At 59.3% G+C, this 18,732-nt stretch overlaps 8 protein-coding genes across 8 annotated transcripts; 5 read left to right on the plus strand and 3 right to left on the minus strand.

The window, feature by feature from the left end:
* The first annotated feature begins 23 nt into the window (after nucleotides 1-23).
* On the plus strand, nucleotides 24-447 carry THITE_2106995 (uncharacterized protein). Its single transcript, XM_003648905.1, has one exon. The coding sequence runs from the start codon at nucleotides 159-161 to the stop codon at nucleotides 411-413; it is 255 nt and encodes an 84-aa protein (XP_003648953.1). The 5' UTR covers nucleotides 24-158; the 3' UTR covers nucleotides 414-447.
* A 1,012-nt stretch (nucleotides 448-1,459) lies between these two features.
* On the plus strand, nucleotides 1,460-2,551 carry THITE_2106996 (uncharacterized protein). The gene has a single exon (XM_003648906.1). It carries the CDS (start codon nucleotides 1,829-1,831, stop codon nucleotides 2,453-2,455), a length of 627 nt encoding a protein of 208 aa, XP_003648954.1. The 5' UTR covers nucleotides 1,460-1,828; the 3' UTR covers nucleotides 2,456-2,551.
* A 482-nt stretch (nucleotides 2,552-3,033) lies between these two features.
* THITE_2148749 (uncharacterized protein) lies at nucleotides 3,034-5,035 on the minus strand (the record flags this gene model as incomplete). The annotated part of the gene is made up of 3 exons (XM_003648907.1): nucleotides 3,034-4,526; nucleotides 4,586-4,758; nucleotides 4,963-5,035. 3 exons carry the CDS (start codon nucleotides 5,033-5,035, stop codon nucleotides 3,570-3,572), a joined length of 1,203 nt encoding a protein of 400 aa, XP_003648955.1. The 3' UTR covers nucleotides 3,034-3,569.
* A 1,203-nt stretch (nucleotides 5,036-6,238) lies between these two features.
* On the plus strand, nucleotides 6,239-6,584 carry THITE_2084134 (uncharacterized protein; the record flags this gene model as incomplete). Its single annotated transcript, XM_003648908.1, has 2 exons — nucleotides 6,239-6,288; nucleotides 6,404-6,584. The coding sequence occupies 2 exons, from the start codon at nucleotides 6,239-6,241 to the stop codon at nucleotides 6,582-6,584; spliced, it is 231 nt and encodes a 76-aa protein (XP_003648956.1).
* A 1,206-nt stretch (nucleotides 6,585-7,790) lies between these two features.
* Nucleotides 7,791-8,197, plus strand: THITE_2107000 (uncharacterized protein). The gene has a single exon (XM_003648909.1). The coding sequence runs from the start codon at nucleotides 7,993-7,995 to the stop codon at nucleotides 8,167-8,169; it is 177 nt and encodes a 58-aa protein (XP_003648957.1). The 5' UTR covers nucleotides 7,791-7,992; the 3' UTR covers nucleotides 8,170-8,197.
* A 1,022-nt stretch (nucleotides 8,198-9,219) lies between these two features.
* On the minus strand, nucleotides 9,220-13,083 carry THITE_2040709 (uncharacterized protein; the record flags this gene model as incomplete). The annotated part of the gene is made up of 4 exons (XM_003648910.1): nucleotides 9,220-9,501; nucleotides 9,892-10,511; nucleotides 10,579-12,989; nucleotides 13,052-13,083. 4 exons carry the CDS (start codon nucleotides 13,081-13,083, stop codon nucleotides 9,220-9,222), a joined length of 3,345 nt encoding a protein of 1,114 aa, XP_003648958.1.
* An 864-nt stretch (nucleotides 13,084-13,947) lies between these two features.
* On the plus strand, nucleotides 13,948-15,620 carry THITE_2107001 (uncharacterized protein). Its single transcript, XM_003648911.1, has 4 exons — nucleotides 13,948-14,406; nucleotides 14,481-15,257; nucleotides 15,343-15,402; nucleotides 15,459-15,620. The coding sequence occupies exons 1-4, from the start codon at nucleotides 14,156-14,158 to the stop codon at nucleotides 15,568-15,570; spliced, it is 1,200 nt and encodes a 399-aa protein (XP_003648959.1). The 5' UTR covers nucleotides 13,948-14,155; the 3' UTR covers nucleotides 15,571-15,620.
* THITE_2107005 (uncharacterized protein) lies at nucleotides 15,620-18,649 on the minus strand. Its single transcript, XM_003648912.1, has 6 exons — nucleotides 18,272-18,649; nucleotides 17,907-18,203; nucleotides 17,565-17,844; nucleotides 16,348-17,514; nucleotides 15,962-16,296; nucleotides 15,620-15,891 (listed from the first exon to the last, which is right to left on the minus strand). The coding sequence occupies exons 1-6, from the start codon at nucleotides 18,437-18,439 to the stop codon at nucleotides 15,670-15,672; spliced, it is 2,469 nt and encodes an 822-aa protein (XP_003648960.1). The 5' UTR covers nucleotides 18,440-18,649; the 3' UTR covers nucleotides 15,620-15,669.
* Between the last annotated feature and the right edge of the window lie 83 nt (nucleotides 18,650-18,732).

The following is an 18,732-nucleotide window of genomic DNA, read 5'->3' on the forward strand; positions in this document are numbered from 1 at the left end:
ATGCCGATGATGATTGTAGCGGTGGTGGCTTGGGAAAGGATAGGGACGGCGACGGGGATGGACGACGCGGGCGGGGGGATCGCAGAAGCGCTGGGAAGTTCAGGGGATCGAAGGGCGGCAGAACGAAGGGTAAACTGCGGATTGAGAGCGGGCCGGCGATGGAGGACAAGGGTGGAGGTGATGGGCACGGCGGTGGGCTCGGGTCTCCCTGGCACGATGCGAAGGAGAAGGGCAAGGGCAAGGGAAAAGGGAGAGACGCGCGGTGGGGGCGTCCGAGGTATCAACCTGCTAGCGTGGAGGATGTGTCCGACGAAGGAGAGGATGGGATGGGTTGTGAATATCCGAGTGTGAATGGCAACGGGTATGGCTATGGGTGCCACGGAGACGGAGGCTCGATTGAGGAGGAGTGGTGACTTCTGCTTGGATGCGGGAGCCAGGGGTTCTGTTGACATTGGGGGTTCAGGGGCAAGGAAGGTTAGGGTTACTGGTGCTTCGGCAGTTCGGGCTTCTTTTCGTTCTGCTGCTTTGTGACCAAACACCAAACTAAAGTAGGTACAGGAGATGAGCAATTCTTTGGTAGTACTTCTGGAATTTAACTTCGGTTATTCGGCGGTGATTAAAGTGGTTGACCATACTAACAGCGGGAGGAGCTCTCTGTCCTTCCATCCTGACCATCATGGTGCTTGCACATGCACGTAGACCCGCACCCAGGCAGCAGCGTAGCAAGACGGCAACGATGGCTAGGTACTGTCCATCAGATGGGTGCTGATAGGTTGCTCTTGCCAGTGCCGGAACTAATTGCTCAGCTGGCTGTCCCCGTCTGTTCTTCGGCTCTTTCCTGGGTCCCGCGAGACATGATAGGCATTGTGTGTCTGACAGGGTGAAGCTTTGTGCCACCACGGAATGAGCCACACCAACTGACCGAGGAGCAAGGTTCGACGGTCTTTGCTGACCCGTGACCGTCTCAATGTCGCAAGACCTGCAACGTATCGTGGCAAGAAAATATATTCCCAAACTGTGTGTGCCTGGTATCTGACGGCGGCAGGCGGACAGCTCCGCCAAAACAACCAAGTCTATGCTGAACGATTAATATAGGGCTCATTTCGTCGTCGTTGTTGGCCAAATTGGCCGGAAATTCCAGGTGCATGATGAGGATGGAGAGGGATTACAGAGCTGGATATTGACAGCGACTGCTTTTCAACTCCGGAATCCCCACCGAAGAAGCGCGAAGTGTATAGTACTGGCAGCAAAAGTAGGCTGGAGTAGATCCCATCCATGGAGTCACACATCACGCATTGAACTTGTAATACACCAGCGTTCTTGGTCGTGCATAATAACCCATCCCATGTGGTCTCCGAGAGCAGCGAGCGGACGACACCATGCACGGATTCATGTATAGATTGAACCCGTGCTTAACTCATCTCAACGTTTGGACCGTGGTTTGTTTTCCCAATGCGCTTGCTGTCTTTAAGGAAGGAACGAGCATCACTCCCTCCTTAGGAAGGGAGCTGGGCCCGAGTCGCCCGCGGTAAATTCTGTGCACGAAGACCATCTGGAACCGCAGAACCACGAATATTCTGGACGCCTGCGCACCGGCAATACTACAACGTAACCCGGAGGGCGTTGAAAGATGCAGTCCCGCCCTCAGACGGGTGGCCCAGTCGCCGGCGGTAACCCTTTTAGTTACCGCGGTCCTCCTGCCGACCGCCCCATCCCGATCGAACCCAGGCCTCGCACCCAGCTCGATCCCTCCTACCAGCGGCCACCAGACGGTATGCGATGCCTCGGTCACCTCCGGACCATTGAGACAGCAGCCGGTCCAGTGGTCATGTACGATGCAAGCAGACACTATTTGGTCCCTGCCAGACGGGCCTCCTGGGATGCATTCCAGCAGCAACAGCATCAGCAGCAGCCGCCGCATCCTACCGGTGTCCCCGCATCGTCGCTCCGGCCATCGTCGGCAGCACCGCAAGCATGTCTGCCGGCTCTCCGGCCCGACTCACGCGCACCGCAACCCCTTTATCGCGCCGTGCCGCAGCGCCAGCTGTTTCAGTCCCAGGGCGGGCAGCAGCAGCGGCAACATCAACAGCAACAATATCAACACCAACAACAGCAACAACCGGTCAACCCCTTCCGGCATCCTCCTCTTTACACCTTTCCCCCGCCTCGTTCCAGCCGCCGCCGGCCCCCTCCACCAGCTGGTACCCCTCCTCTTCCAGCCCGCTCCTCTTCCACCTCTCCACCCACCGCCGCTACCGCTGCCGCCACCGCTGCCGCCACCGCTGCTGCTGCTGCCTCGGCGACCTCCTCATCCAGTTCCAGTTCCATGTCGGGGATCTCGCTGACCGCCTCCGAGGAAGCGCAGCTGCTGCAGCAGTTGCGTCAGAACGAGCAGGAGCACGAGCAGCAGCAGCAGCAGCAGCAGCAGCAGCAGCAGCAGCAGCAGCAGCAGTAGCAGCAGCAAGGAAGGTAGCAACAGGATGAAGGGAAGGGAGGGGGGAAATGGGAACGAGAAATGAGATGCTCAATCACAAGGGTGAGGGGTGGGTGGATTGCGACATCGACGAGTCCTTTCCCAAACAAACAGGGGGGGAGGAGGGGGCAAAGAAGGGAGTTGGAGCTTGCTTTGTTTTTCAGCAGTGGCTGGATCAAAAAGCCGGGCAAGTAAACTGGGAGAAGGGGCATCCGCGTCGGTTCGAACTTGGATATCTTGGCCAGGTAAATAACGGTAGGAAAACCACTTGGATTGGGGCTGGCAGGGGCGTCCGGTTCGATGAGAGCTGATAGAGCCGGCTGGTGAATGACACAGTGAGGGTGCTAGCGGGTATCAAGTAAAGCGGCAGAGAATTCATGAGCCATATGACACGAGGAGGCGGGATGATGAGAAGTGAGAACGTGACAGAACTCGACTGCCAGGCGTAGTAGCACAAGGTATACCGAAGTGCTGACCAGAACCCAAGATCAATGTATTAAAACAGTCAGAAGGCCTACATTTACACCGTCAGATCGTCGGCAACTTGCTCACTCAAAGTTCGAAAGGAGACAGGTACTTGCTCCGCTCCAAATGCACAGCATCCTCCCGTCCTGCTTGTGTCTCTCTGAAGTAGCATTGCCAAAGGCGCCGCGTTGCCCACCATGGCCCCAAAAAGACGAGCAGCTAGGGCCAGAATAAATGCACCGCCCCAAAATAAATTACAGTCCAAGCCAGAGAGACACCACCGCCGCCTGCTGTTGACGCTCCGGGTATCATGAAGAAGACGAGCAAGGCGGAAACAGCAGCATGCAAAGATTAAAGTGACGAACGAAGAAACCGCAAGCGCCAATGTGCCCCGCTATGTACACGTACATGAATACTGATCCTCGGAGATCGAAGTGTTGTGTTTGTGGAGTCGGCATGCCGCGCACGCCTTGGACGGAGGGGTCGAATCGGCCCCGGCGTTGACCGGGAGGGTGTGGTGAATGTAGCAGGCCGGACGCGGAAAGGGATGATTATGTCGAGAATATACTCCTCGACATGCCCCGGAGGTTCAATGGAGAGGGACCAAAGGCGGTCCTCAAGGCGGGGGCAGCTATATCATCCCCGGCGGCGCACTTCCCTCCCCCTGCTCAGCCCGCGGCGTTCCTTGGGTGCCGGAACTCGAGCCCTGCGCCTTGCCGAGGCCCCGCTTCATCATCTTCCCTAGCACCGTGACGAGCTCGCAGGCGTCGTTGAACATATCGTTGTCGATACCCTCGGTGGCCTCGTAGACCTCAGCGATGGTATCTTTCGCCAGCTTTCGGCTGCCCTCGGCGTCGTGGATGCACTCGTAGAGAAAGGCGGCGTACTCGGTCTTGACCGATAGGCGGAGCGAATGCGACCCCCATAATAACTGCTCCGCCAGCTGGACGGCTTCCCGAAAGTATTGGTGCGCTTCCGGGAGATAATTGCCGGGCTTCAGGAGGAAGGCGGTGGGCGGTGCTGGGCCGAACCCTGGGGGAGGGGCTACCGGTCCGCCCGTGGGCGGGTTCCCGGCTTGGTCCGCTTCTTGGTCGTCCCTCGCGATGCCTTTGCCTTTGTCGACGCGCGACGGCGGTAAGCCCGGGACCGTTGACGATGCCTGGCTCTCCGGAGTGTAGACGCCCATGGTAGAAACAGGCGGAGTGTTGTGGAAGAGGACAAAGATGTGGTAAAAAGAGGCACGCAGCTTGTATGCCAGCACCTTCAACTCGACATAGTTGCCAACCATGGGCAAAACGTATTGTTGGAGTAAGACCAGCCCTTCGCGCGACAGCCAGATGATGTGGCACGTCAGGTCCAAGGCGGCTGCCGCCTGAGCCGCATCTTGGCGGCGCTGCTTTCGGGCTTTGATTAGTTGGGCGGAGAGGTTGATGGAAAGCCCGAGAATGCGGAACAAGACGGAGGCGAGCAGTGGGTTGTCGTTCTCCACGGCCTTGGCAAGCTTGCCGAGAAACTTCTGGTCAACCTCTGAGGAAGCCATGAAGACGGCTCCTGCCTGGTGGTCGCCGATGGTCTCGCGGCGGAACGACTAAAGGATGTGGTCCGGACGGAATAGAGAGGTTGGTGAAGAAGGACCGCTGAACCGACCGCGCTCAGGTTGCGTGATGAACCTAGTTCCTCCCAAAGAGCAGTAAACGAGCGAATGCCGGTCGGTTTGCTTCGGCGCTGCATCAGTGGCGCATGGATAGTTCGAGACCGGCGGGCGTGGGATATGCTGAAAATCGGTTGGACCGCCTTAGTCTTCAACACCAGGAGCTGGGCTGTCCGGGAGGGAAATTTGCGCTGTAATTACAAAGGACTACAGCCGGGAAAATCAGAATCTCGAGACCGTCAGCGGACTCAGCCATTGGAGGAGCACTGACCAATATGATACAGCGAAAACAAGAGACTGAAAGAGGCAATCTGTACAGGGCAGGCCGCAAATAGACAGCGAATCAGCAGCCGTGAGGGGGACGGCCGCTAACAAAAGGACGGCCCAGAGGAGGATTGCGGCTCGGATGTGAAGGTGGTAGGCGTGCGGATGATGGCGCAGAGCATGGCGGCGATCTCGCGTGGTGAGCGAGTGGGCGGATGGGAGTGACCGGCGGTTGAGATGACACGGAGCTCGCCTTCCCCGGATGTCTGCAGTACCAAACACGAGCCGTTCTGGAAGGGTGCCGGAAACGCGCGTGAGAGGGGACCACCTTGCGAACGCTGGACCAGGGCGCCTGCAGTTCTTCTTGGAAGAGCACAGGGCGCTCGAGTGACCGAGAACCGAACCTGAGGTGATGAGGTGGACTCGGCGAGACCAAGCTATGCTGGTCTGGGCTTGGGAATCTCGGCGGTGGAGCCCTTGCGAGGTGCGGCAACGCCAGACAGCCGACCTGGGGCCGATTCGACGACAGCAGTGGGTCAATTGGCGGCGCGGATCAAGCCCGGCGCCGGGGGTCGGATCGAAAGCTGTCGATTCAAGGTGACCCGCGGCAGTGCTCGATCGATCGGGCAGTTGGGGAGGAAGTAAACAAGGTCAACAAGAGGGTGCATGCGGCAGCAGACGACGCCCCGGTCTGGGGCCTGAAGACGGTCTTAAGGAGACGTGCAGGTCCTCCTGCATGAACGAGCGACAACGGTGGACCCGTTGGGACTGTGGCGCGGAGGATGGGCCGGAATGCCAGGCTGATGATGCTTCTGGACAAATCAACAAAGACCCGACTCGGCGGCCAGGCTAGCGCACCTCAGCGGACAACAATGCAAGGCAAGACAAGACAGAGAAAGGAAGCAGATTCGAGCGAAGGACGATGTCATAGGACAGCGAGCGATGACGGGGGCGGTCCCTGGTTCTGGCCTAAAACTGTGGGAAAGCGAATCGCAGCCGTTGGAGGACTTGCAGATGGTGCGCTGCAAGGTGAGTTGTCCACCGCCCTCAATCACTGAGATGCAAGCCGCACGCCCCTCGACTCCATTCGGGCGGGGACACCGCCGGACCGACCAGGTTCCCAGAGGAAAATCGAGACGCGCGAGACGCATCAGGCGCGATGCATGGCGGTAGCAGAATCTGGGGTGCCGCACGCGTTGGCTGTTTTAAATGTATAGTATATATACAGTTTGAGCTTGAACACAACGAGAGTGAAAAGAATGACTGAAATGAGTGACTGCCCGGGCGGATGAGGTGCGGGGTGGACGGAAGAATCCCGCAGTTGGGAAGGAGTGGCCGATGGAATCGAAAGCGGTCGGAACCGAGAGCAAGGGGTGAGCATCAAAATGTCCACCGGCCGGGGGAGGACGTTCAACCCGTTGCGGTTGCTGCTTAGGTAAGGTACTCGATTAACGTGAAATTGACCACTGTCCCGAAGCACTCCCAGTTGTTTTACTTCCTACTCCGTACACTAACCCCAAGGGTCGCGCCAAGGCTGACGGGCCTTCCAGCCCCAGCCATCGCCATTTCTGCACCACCCATGTCGACCATCTCCCACTGGTCATCGACGTCCTCGACTTGCCCACTCCCGATGGGCGCGCTTGGCCTCCGATGATGCGGCCATCCTCCGACCACCCTCAGCACAGCGCGTCTGCTTTACACAACATGGTGGTTGTTGTGTCTGGTCTCTGACAGCTCAGCATGCGCGGCCTGCCGACAAACGGGCAACTGTCCGAACTGGCGGTGAGCGGGAGGCCCTGGATCCCAGCCGCCGTCAGTCAAAAGCAACGAGTGCAAATCGAAGGTAATCGTCCATCGAGAGCAGGACGGAGTGCGCACCGCAAACACGGCCCCCGAAAGTCATCTCGAGCCTCGCACGGGTTCTCCGCACATTTCCAGCCGTCGGAAGGAGAGCGAGCGCCGCGTCCATTGACCGTCCATTGACCTGATTGTCCGGTTTACGCCCTTGGATCGGCAGCAAGTGGCTGTCACGATCGTTACACAACGTCGTCCGCGCTCATCCTGCAGCCCTAGACGGGCAGCTCGCTGTCTCGGGAATCATCTCGTGGCTACCTGTCTTGGCGTGCGCGATGCCACTGCGTGCTTCGCTCGTGTCGGAGTCCCGGATTCTCGCAGCAGGCCATATGGCGCGGTTGTTGCACAGCTGCTCAGAGTCGTATTCCTTTCTCGGAAGCTGACGAGGCAAAAGCGATTCGTGAGTTCTCGGTGGGTGGCGGACGGCGGGCTCAGTCCGAGGCACACCTTGTGTGGTCGAGTTGCCCACTGGTGGGATCGTAAAATAGCTTTTCCGTTGCCCTCATGAGGACCGCATATGGCGTCCACACGCACGGCTGCTCCGGCGTCCTATCAAACATCTTGGGGTAGGATACGGATACTCGTAGCTCAACGCAGCTCTCCTGCGACGGGAGTCAGGTCTTTCAAGAAACGGGGCTTGCACCCGCCGCTCGCGCGAGGTGTCACGCGCGTAACTCAGGCTGATCAGCCCGGCGTGGTCAGCTCGGCCCGCGAGGTCCGTGTGCCACCCGAGATGGAGGGTCGCCGGCGACACGAGCGGTGCGCAGCGCAGCTGAGAGCTGACCAGTCGACTACCTACTCCGGTAAGAAGCTGTCAGCTTGGTGCGCAGCTGGCGCGCGTCAGGCGGATCGGTGCTGCGCGGGTGAGGCGCGACTCCAGCTGGAGGAGTGCTTTGTGACTTATCATCTGCCGAGTGTTATAAGACGGCTCATGAGCCTCACTCAGCACAGGCAGGTTTTATAAGTCAGCACGTCTTCATTTTCTCTTCACTAGGTTCAGAGTGGCATCTCCCTTCTCGCAATTCTTCTGCGCTCAACATAGGTGAAATTACTCCCTGCACCACACGTTCACGCCCCGACTACTCCTTCCCAGCCGAACCATCGCCGACCTCAGCCATCAACATCACTCAAGCTGACCAGCACCACTCCTATTGTCCAACTCCCCGAGAAACTCTCCCCCAGCGCGACCTAACAGAGCGGCATCACACCGGGGAAGACACAGACAGATCCACACCACAAAAAGGGGAAGAAAAAGAGGGGAAACGAAAAAGGGGGGAATAAAAAGATGTGCAGGTACTACGCCTTCCAGCACGCCTGCGCCCACACGGCGCTCGCCTTCGCCGCCTTCTGCCCGCCCGCCGCCCTGCGCCAGAACCCCTGCGGCGAGCGGCACATCTGGCAGACCATCCGCCTGGACGAGCCGTGCGAGGACTGCTGCCGGCACGCCGCGGTGGTGAGGTGATAGATATCAGATGACGGCGGCATCGGCGATATTTGGGGGGGGGGGGGGGGAGTAATGGTCTGTGCCGGGATTTTTCTTGTTTCTTCGTCGCTACGATGACAACCAGGACGACGAGGAGGAGGCGGAAGAGGAGGGTGAGGGAGAGCGGGAGCAGGAGGATGGGGAGGAGGTGCTAGTGTGAGGGGGAAGGAGGAACGGGAGGATGAGCAGGTGGTGCTAGAGGTGATGCTGGGAGGCAGGAGCGGGGAGGGGTGATGGTGATAGTTGGGCTGTAAAAGAGCAAGGAGGATATCGAACGGGCCAGGGGGACCATCAAGGGGATGGGGGGTGGTTAATGTCTTGTTCGGGTGGGTTGCTCGTTTGCTACCGGTACACCGGTTGGGGGTGCTGTGGCTTGGTTATGAAGCTATGATTGATGTTACGATGTTATGACTGTATGAACGGTCCTACGCGGGATATAGACGGTCCTAGCATTGCGTTATAGGGCGTTAAGGGTCATTTATGGCGGTAAGACCGAAGCGACCACCTACTACGGCTAAGCGGGAGTGTGTTGTTCTCTTCGTGCACGAGAGGCAGTGATGCCAGGTCCAGGCGGGTGTTGGATTCCGAAGGCATCAACCGGACTACCTAGATTGGAGACCGGGGAGGGGTTTCCACCTGCGGAGGCCGTCACTACATGCTTGCTCTTGATGATAACAGTGTTCAGCTGCGAGCCACGTGCCACAACGCCTGACGGCAACAAGGTCTTCGCCACAAGCGATCTCGCCAAGGGCAGTGGTACATACAATGATGTTTGTAATCCTCGAGGATCTCACGACGTTGAGTCCATATATGGTACAATGGATAGGGGTATTCTACGCGTACATAGGTAGTGTACATATCCGCGGTCCATCCAGCAGAAAAAGGGGTTACAAGCCGCATTCGATGCGAGGCAGGCCCATCTTTACCTCCCAACCCCAACTTCTAAGTTCCAACCGTTTTTGTGCGCCATCCGGGGGTAAACAAAACAAAGCCGAGTCTATCTAGTGTACTCCCCAACTACGGATACTCCTAACACCCATAACTCCCCACCCCTCCCCCTTCCCATACTGAACCACTCCCACTCCCCCGTCCCCCAAGCGAACCCCCACCCCCACCCCCACCCCCACCACCAAGACTACTACTCGCCCCCCTCCCAGAAGCAGACAAAGCCTTCTTCCTCCTCCCGCCGACCCCAACCCCAAGACCCACAGCCCGCTGCAGCCGGCCGTCGCCGCCTGCCAGGCCGACGCCGCCCAGGCCGAGCGGCCCGTCCGGGGAGCGGTCGAAGTAGGCGTGGCCGACGCTGACGACCTTGACGGCGGCGCCGAAACCGACGGCGACGCTCACGCTGCCGACGCGGACCAGCGGGCCCAGGTCGGCGATCAGGAGGTTCTTCTTTTTCTGTTGCTGCTGCTGCTGCTGCTGTTGGCTGTCGTCGTGGTTCCGCTGGTGGTGGGGGCAGGAGGAGGAGCAGGGGAAGCGCGGGTGAGGGTGAGAGTGAGAGGGGTGGGAGGGCGAGAGGGAGAGGGTGCGGTTGGGCTCCGCCTCCTCTTCCGGTGGCGGCGGCGGATCGTCGAGCGGGCGCGTTTCGAAGTCGAAGTCGCTTCTTGTGTCGAGCCTGTGGAGGACCCAGGCTTCCCAGCCTTGAGCTGGGGATGAGGCCCGCGCGCCGTCGGCTGCGGAGGAGGAGGAAGAGGAGACGGATGGGCTGACTGTTCGTCTGCGTAGTGTGCCTAGTAGAGGGGGTGATGAGAGTGGAGGTGGTGATGGGGTAGGGGATGGTTTTCGGCGGACGCCGACAATGCTCCCGCTGGGAAGGGCTTCCCAGACGCCGGGATTGGAGATGTGCTTGATGGCTTCTTGCGCTGGGATCCACCGGCCGTGCGCGGTGCTGGCCAGCGGTTCGGGGGGAGGGGGAGAAGATGGCGTGTCGGTCGCGGTTGCGGATAGGTAACTGTGTACGACCAGCTCACCCGTCTCCGCGCTGATGTAGGATAATGTTAGTGATTCGAGGCCAGACTGCTGCGGCCGCGTGAAGGCGATGTGTTTCAGTGTCCGCTTCTGCATCATCTCGGTGCGGAAGGTGTGAATGATGGTTGACGACTCGAGATCAACCAGATCCACCGACTGGGAGCGGCCGATTAGGTACATTGATAGTCCTGGAATAGGGAGCAGGCAATGCACGTCGCGCCTCTCGCGCTCCCCTTCGAGCTTCACCTCGGTTGACAGCCACTCATCCCCCTGCTGTCTGACGAGATGGATACAGTTCTTGCGAGATGCCGTGAGCATGGAGATGGACCGGGCGTTAGGTTGGGCTGGGTCTAAAGGCGGGCATGGTCAGCAAATCGGAAGCGCTTTCGCTGCTGCTCAGCCGGCGGTTTGACTTACTGTTCTCGGTGAATGAGACAGCCCAGACCAGCGGCGTCTTGCATATTACAAAGTCCCGAGACTTTGCAGTTTCCAGCTGCAACTCCAAACCCACGCCGTTTCTCCTCACCAAGACCAAAGTTGGTGGCGTGTCTGGCGTCTTGAGAACAAAGAACACCGCCTCTGGTCGATGCCCTCCCAGGTCTACCTCTCTCGTCTCCGCCCACTGCCGCGTCTCCATGTTCCAGAGGAAGACTCTCTGCCACGAAACGAGCGCCAACCACTTGGACTCGTCATCGATCGCCATGCTCAAGACCGGGAACGGGTTCTCGAGCGGCACCTCCGGGTCGGACAACACGCGATTTCGGGTGCCCGATAGGAGATCCCAGACCTGGATAGCCCGATCGAGCCCGACGGACACCAGCTTGCCCCCCGGCGACGCCGACAGCATGGCGACATCTAGCACGTGGCCTCCGCTGAGAGACCTGACGGACAACAACGGCTCGTCGTCAGGGTGGTCGGATGCACCGTCACCCTGGAGCCGGTCTTTGATGAGGTACTTCGTAAACAGCAAAAGGGTAGCCAGCACGGTTGACAAGCAGACCATAAACTGGGGGATCTGATGGTGGAGAAAGTCGTAGACGGCGGGCAGGAACAGCGGCTCCTGCGTGTCGGGCGTGCGGTCAGCCCCTTTTAAGACGAAGATGATCGGGTCGTAGATGCGCGCCACGTAGCTATGGGCCCAGGGCTTGACCACCTTGATGACCTCGCGCGCGGTCTCGCGGTCCTGGAGGCGGAGCCAGGAAGTCGGGCTCCTGGCCTGGTGGATGTCGACCAGCAGCGAAGACTTGGGAGCCCGCCCAGCCGCGCTCCATGACATGCTGAACAGTTGGTTCAGCCACCGGTGGGGGCCTTCCGAGACGTAATGGGCTTGCGCGATGAGGACGAAGCCGACCAGGACAATGGTCCCGACGATCCGAGTCGTCAGGGCAGTCTCGCCCAGGCGGAAGGGGTGCAAGTCGCGGATCCAAGGCGCCTTCGGCAGGCCGCCGTGCGAGGACTTGGCCCGCTTCAGAGACGCCTTCTCCAGCTCGCAGAGCTCTCTCTGGCGGACGTCGACGCTGAGCACCGAGAGGAAGAAGGTGGCAAGGTAAAAGAAGTCAAAGAGGGTGGCGATGGCGGCGAAGGTGCAGAAGGCCGAGACGCCGGCGGAAGTGATCCTCGCCAGGCCGAGCAGGAGCAAGAAGTTCTGTGCTCGGTTGGCGATGGCGATGTGGGCTGTGGCGCCAAACGCATCGCCTATCCTCAGGCTGGTGCTTATGGTGGAGGACGTGACGATCACGGCGTTTATCAGCCTGAACGAGTTCTCCAAGCTGATGGTGAGGATCACCAAGGGGTAGGCGTAGTAGGGTATGCGGGAAAGGTCGATCTTGAAGATGGCACACACGGTGAAGCTGGAGAAGATGGAGGCAGCGATTTGCGCCAGGACGGTGACCATGAGGCCAACCCTTGACTTGAAAGCCCGCAATTTGGACAGGGAGAGCAGCAGGTATGCGAAGGTGAGGGAGTAGGCTAGCGTCAGAAGCACCCATTCGAAGGCCGACATGGGCTGAAACTGGAACTGGTAGAGCTGGTTCGAGAGACTCCTGCCGTCAGGCGGGATGATCTGCCACTTGCCATCGCGTTCCGAGGTCCGGGCCAGCGCCTCCACCTTTCTTACCCACTGCCGGCCCACGGGTGAGTCGCGGAGGTGAAAGAGAGTGATGACGAGCGCATCTGCAGCGACTAGCCGGCGCTCGTCAAAGCGCTTGCCGCTGAAGACGATGGGGTGACGCAGGGTTGTGTTGACAGAGGTCGTCTGGGACTTCCGCTCGTTGACGGTGGCAACGATGTCCTCGTCGGCGGCGATCTTCTCGGCAGAGCCGGACCAGTACTGGAGCGGCGAGTGGAAAAACCACGACTGGTTCGTCAGGCCATTTGTGATGTGGAAAAAGTCCCGTTGCTGGCGGTCCAGGTCGGCGTCCGGCTCGGGGAGCATTCGGGGGCCGGGTGGCTGGCGGGGGTCGAAGTCGGTCGTGGGGCCGAGGATCTCGTCCTGCAACTCGAGGGCTCCGAGGAGGACGTCCCGGCGGAGAGCCTTCATATAGCAGCCGTGGACCCAAATGGAGCGCATGATCACATCGGGCTCGACGGCAGCCTGGTCGCTCAGGGGCTGGGCATTGGTCCAGACGTGATGGGGAAGGTAAGAAACGCCGCTCGTGATGTTGGCGGCGTCGGTGGTGTAGAGGAACGGAAACAGGTAGAGAAAGAAGAAGACCACTGCGCCCGACAGGGGCAGGATGGTCTCGACATGGCGAGCAGCCCAGGTGCCGTAGCGCGTGAAGGCTTTCCGTAGAGGATGGGTGGGAGCCAGCACTGGCGCCTCGGTGGTCCTGCAGCAAGTCAGGACCCGGAGATGCGAGAGACGGCGTTTGGAAGCAGCAAGAGCACGTACCCTCTCAGCGGATAGAGGAGATACCACAACATAGTAGAAAATAAGGGGCGTGCATAGTCTTTGGGGGCACTCCAGTCATGAGCCGGAATTCGTCCTCGTCCCCGAGAGCTGAAGCCGAGGCGTGTCTCGATGCGGTGTCCGCACAGAAAACCCTGGGAATGGTCGTGCTTGGCCGCAAGGAAGAACTAGGTGACTTAATTACACAAATGATGAGCTCTCGAACTCGGGACTGCAGTGCCAGGAACGATGTTGGTTGGCGGCGTCCTGGGCTGATGCATCCGGGAGACGGTGTATGAAGCATGCAATGAAGCAGCATGCAATGAAGCCCCCGGGCAGCTACCGCGACCCTTTCGCATGCATGTACGGATACGGATAATCCATACAAGGAGTGCAGATGAAAGTTTGAGATGGGCTGCTGATTGTCGGCCTGAGGCTGTCGAGGAGAAGCAAGATTTCGCGATGCAAGATCCAGCTCTTCAATAGCCGTTACTTGGTACACCTTGGCTGGACTGGTCTAGTGGGGCTCCCGTCTGCGTTGGTGATACGATGCGGCATTCGATTGACCGGCCAGATGGGGAAACTCGGGATCCCACCCATCGCTGCAGCGGTCCGCTGGGGACCCGTGCTCCACTGCTTGAGTGGGGACACGCGGTCGAGCACCAGGTTTGCCACTCACAACCCCAGCAGCAAACGCCTCCAAACCTGGAAACGGTCAGTTATATCAAATACCTACCCAGGTACATAGGTAACTAAGCCACATGTTAATCCATTGCCTTAGACAATAATCAAGCATCCTGGGTCTGGGGGGAACCACGGCAAAGATTCACAGTAAGCCCCTGCCCATACCCGTCTTGAGGCACAATATCATTTTCTGATGGAAACATTTGTCCCCAATCCTCAGACACCTTGCTGGTCTGCATTCAAAAGACGGTTCGAGGCAGCAGAATAAATGTCAGAGCTGAGAGACCCGTTGGCTGTCCCAAATTCCTTGGTCTCTCTGCTGCTCTGAGTGTTTCGGGGGCTGCCTTCAGCCACAATTTGAAGCAGACCTCCATGGCACATTGATTGCATTCGGGCACGCCCACGACGCCTCACACTATCACCATGGAGCTCCCCCAATCTCAAGATCCAATTGAGGAGCTCATCACAAACTACAATGAACTCAACAGCCCTATCGTCGAGGAGCTCACCGAGGAGCCGAGCCCGCTCGAATTCATGAGATTCGTTGCGCGGAACACGCCTTTCGTCGTGAGGGGTGCCGCAGCCGACTGGCAGGCTACTAGGACATGGACTGTCGACTTTCTGACACAGTATCTGGGCGATCAGCTTGTCAATGTTGCTGTAACGCCGGCGGGGTATGTTAATTTTTTTTTCTTCATTTTTTTCTTCCTCCGTGCTACTCATCGCTGACACACCCCTTCCCAAACAGCAACGCAGACGCCCCGACACCCTTCACCAACCCGGACGGTACCACCACCCTCGTCCTGGCCAAACCGCACGAAGAATACCAGCCCTTCAGCGCCTTCCTCTCCTACCTCACCGCCCAAGAAAAAGCAACAAAAGCCACTGTTCCTCCCCCATCCCCATCTCCTTCCTCCTCACCCCCTTCCCCTTCCTCCTCAACCCCCTCTGCAGAAGCCCACCACCACCGGGGGGAACCCGAAGAGGTGCGCTACGCCCAGACGCAAAACGACAACCTGCGCCACGAGTACCGGCGCCTGCAGGCGCACGTGCCGCGCGACATCGCCTTCGCGCGCGTCGCGCTGGCCGCGGGCGCCCGCGGCGGGGGTCCCGACGCCGTCAACCTGTGGATCGGCAACTCGCGCTCCGTCACCGCCCTGCACCGCGACGCCTACGAGAACCTGTACGTCCAGGTCGCCGGCCGCAAGCACTTCACGCTGCTGCCGCCCGCGTTCCAGCCCGGCGTGAACGAGCGGCTGCTCAGGGGCGCGCGGTACAGGCGGGTGGTTGGCGCCGCGGGGGATGGGCGCCGCGGCGGCGGCGGCGGCGGGTTGGAGTTGGTGCTGGACGAGGACCTGGAGGAGGCCGACCAGGAGGAGGAGGAGGAGGGGAAGAAGGGGATGGTGCCGTTTCCGACCTGGGATCCGGATCGGCCGGAGGAGAACGCGACGAGGTATTCGAGGTTGGCGCAGCCTATGAGGGTGACGTTGGAGCCCGGGGATATGCTGTATCTGCCTTGCTTGTGGTGGGTTGCCTTCCTGCCCTCCAGCGTTTGTTGGTTTGAGATTGAGATTGTGGAGACATATGCTGACGCCAGAGGTAACTGGCAGGTATCACAAGGTCTCGCAGAGTTGCTCGCCCGAAGGGGTGTGCATTGCCGTCAACTACTGGTAAGTTTCCGAGTTCCCGTACCTCGTTGCCTCCGACCCCTGATGTGGCTGGCTAGGTACGACATGGACTTCACCGGCCCGCTCTACCCGTTGAGCACATTTGTCAGGTCAGTATCCAGCAAGACAGATAGCAGCTGCAAAGACGACGGCGGTACCGTTCCCCCCTAAACATGTGGTATTCCAAACTCTAAAGCCGGCCGTGGCATCTGGTATGAAGCCCTTGGATTAAAGTCGCCCCGTGCCGTCCCCTTTCCGCCAATCTTGCCGCTATCTCTTCTTCTTCTTCGCGATCCGCTTCAGCGCCCTCATCTCCTTCTTCATACGCGGATCCACCATCTTGTACCTGCCCTTGACGCCCTTCGGCCTGCCGGCGATGCCACGGTTCACACCGACGGCCTTGACAACCTTGACCGGCTGTCTCTGCTTCTTCCGGGCCGCCGCAGACAGCAGCTTGGCGATGCTGGTGGCCTTCTCCTTTTCCGACATGCCCTGCGATAATGAGTCAGCAAGTGGTACGCAGCGACGAGGCACGAGTCAAAAAGAGGGGTCGTATACGAACCTCATCGCTGGCGAGCAGGTCGGCTTTCTTCTTGAGCTTCTCGAGCCGCCGGGCCTGCTTGAGCTTCTTCCGCGCCCGCGCCTCGGCCACCTTCTTGATCGGCCTGGCGTTGTAGGCCCGCAGCTTCTCCTTGATCGCCGCCGCCGCCTCCTTGGTGATGGGCTTGTGCGGCTTGTCGTGCTTCCTCTCGTCATCCAGGAACCAGTCGGGCAGACCGTCCCGGTCCTTGAAGGCGTATTTATTGTACCCTTCGTCGATGATGTCGTGGGCCGATTTCTCGCCGCGGGCCAGCTGGTGAGCCAGCGTCATGGCTTCGGCGGTGATAATGTCGATGTCTGAACAACGTCAGTCTCCGGATGGACCGGCTGCGTAGGACCTCAACTTACTGGGTCTTCCGTCCTTGGTCTTCTTTTCCGTCTCCTCCCAGTCATCATCCTCGTGCCGCTTGACCACCTCAAAGTCACCACTGCCCTCCTCGTCCTTAGAGGCCGGCTTTTCCTTGTGCTTCTTCTTCTGCTCCTGGATAGTCGGCACCTCATCCTCGCTCGCCTCCTCCTCTTCTTCCGGAACATCGAGTAACCCCGGAATGCTCTGGAAGACATCCTGGCTGAAGAAACCGCGGGCCCGCTTTGAGAGCCCCGTCCCGTCCTGAGGAGTGTTATCGAGGTCCCGTATAAGCGGTTTGCTAGTGTCCCCCCGCTCCTCGGCGTCCGAGTCGTCGCTGCTGTCCTCTTCAAGCGCCGAGTCCTCGTCATCACTGTCCCCTTTCTCGCTGGCCGACACGCCCTCCCACTCCTCGTCGGCGTGCTCTTGCCGAGCCTTTTTGGCCCGGTACTTCGCGTCGGCTGCCATTTTTCTCTCCTTGTACTGGTCGTACATGTTGTCCAGCTCCCGCTCCAGCCGATCCCCATCATCGTCACTCTCGTCGTCCGTCTCGCCGGAAGAGCCGATGCCGGAGTCGCGGTCTTTCCTCGCCTCGGCCTCGGTGAGCATGGCCATCTTGCCCTTTGCTATCCTGCGCAGAGCCTCAGTTTGATCGATCGCTTTGAGGCGAAACATGGCGCCTTCGCCTCGGGGCCCTTCCTGCTCCATCCCAATGTCCATGGGCGCCGTCATGTTCATCTGCATGCGCACAATCTCCTTGCGCTTTTTTTCGTTTTCCTTGCGCCTCTCCCTCTTCTTCTTGGACAACTCCTTCTCCTTTATCCGCTGGAGCTCTTCCTGGATCTTGAGCTCCTCGTCCATATTCTCCACCTCTGCCACCTCCTCGGCGATCGGAGTCTTGGTTGTCTTTTTCGTGGGGAGCCCAAAGATCTCGCGTACCCTAAGGCGCCATTTCAGCAACATTTTGAATTCTTTCCTCCCAAGGATCTTCAGGTCGGCGCAGCAGGCGCGAATCTCGTCGTTCGTTTCGGGCAACCTGTCTAGCGCAGCCAGCGCCACATCGCCGTTTTGTGCTTGCTCGAACGTCAGCCGGTTGTACTGGCCGAGGATGGCGATCGGGTCGGTCGTCTGGATGAACTCGCTAGCCGCGATCTCTTTGAACTGCGTGTCTGCGCCGAGGTTAGCGCGGCAAATCTGGGGGATGACAAAGGTGACATACAATCTCCCTCCTCGTAGCCCTCTCGCTTCCGCTTCTTCACTTGGGGATTGTACACTTTGGCCTCGTTGTTTGGCGCCGGGTCTTTCAGATCCTCGAAGACGGAGCGGGGGTCGAGCAGGCGCGGATCGATGCGCTTCGGCGCTTTGAAGCCGCGGCATACGACGAAGATTTCGGCCGAGACATTACGCGAGGACGGGGGCTTTGTCGCCTCAACCTTGGTGAACAGCTGGTTGAGAACCCACAGCAGGGGGTTGTAGTCCTTGGACCTGAATACTTTTGTCTGCAGCGGTGTCAGGTCATCCGTGTTCCTCCAGTTTCTCCCCCTGTCTTCCAGAAACATACCACGAAAGTGCCGCCCTCGATCAGAAACTCGGTGGCAAGCTTCAGCGAGTGCAGCGCGAGCTCGGCCTGGTTGTATGAATCCTGCACCCAGGCCGTGCCGACGTTGGGAGCGCCGTCATGGAGCACGCAGTCGGCCTTCCACGTCTTCAAGTGTGTGCGGATGGTCGCCCGGCACTTCTCGGTTGTGATGTCACTCTGGAAGGTGATGACCTTGGGAATCGGCTTGATGGGAGCGAGGTCGACACCGATAATGATGCTGTCCTTGGGCATCGTCTCGGCGCACACTTGACACCATGACTGGTTCCGTCAGCACCCGCGCACACTCTCAGATTACCATGCAGCCTCCGCCCGCGGTTTTAACCTACTCCGGGCGCCGCGCAGAGATCCAGCACGACCCTGCTCTTCTCGAGGAAGCCATATTTCTTGTTGAGCTGGATCAGCTTGAAGGCGGCACGAGCGCGGTATCCCTTCTCCTTGGCGAGCTTATACCACTTGTCGAGGCGGCCCTTGCCGTGCTTCTTCTGGATCGCCATTGTGTCGGCTGTTCTGGGCCAAGCGATGCGATCCTCCTCGTGGTGTCGTACTGGGCCCCGGTGTCGACGGCCTGGATCTCGGAAGACGGCCTACGAACTTGGCCGTGTGGACGTTGCATGCACCGAAATTTTTGGCGGAGACGCAGGCCAGATAAGCCGATAAGTGAACGTTCAGGCGAAATGGTGTGTTACCTAACATTAGCGAGACCAATGGCGGGGTTGCTCCTGCTCTTGCGTTTTCTGAACTTAGCATCAGCGGGGCCGCTGCTGCAAGCACTTGAAGCACGATTGGG

Source organism: Thermothielavioides terrestris, chromosome 1 (genome assembly GCF_000226115.1).
Source record: "Thermothielavioides terrestris NRRL 8126 chromosome 1, complete sequence".
Classification (NCBI taxonomy): domain Eukaryota; kingdom Fungi; phylum Ascomycota; class Sordariomycetes; order Sordariales; family Chaetomiaceae; genus Thermothielavioides; species Thermothielavioides terrestris.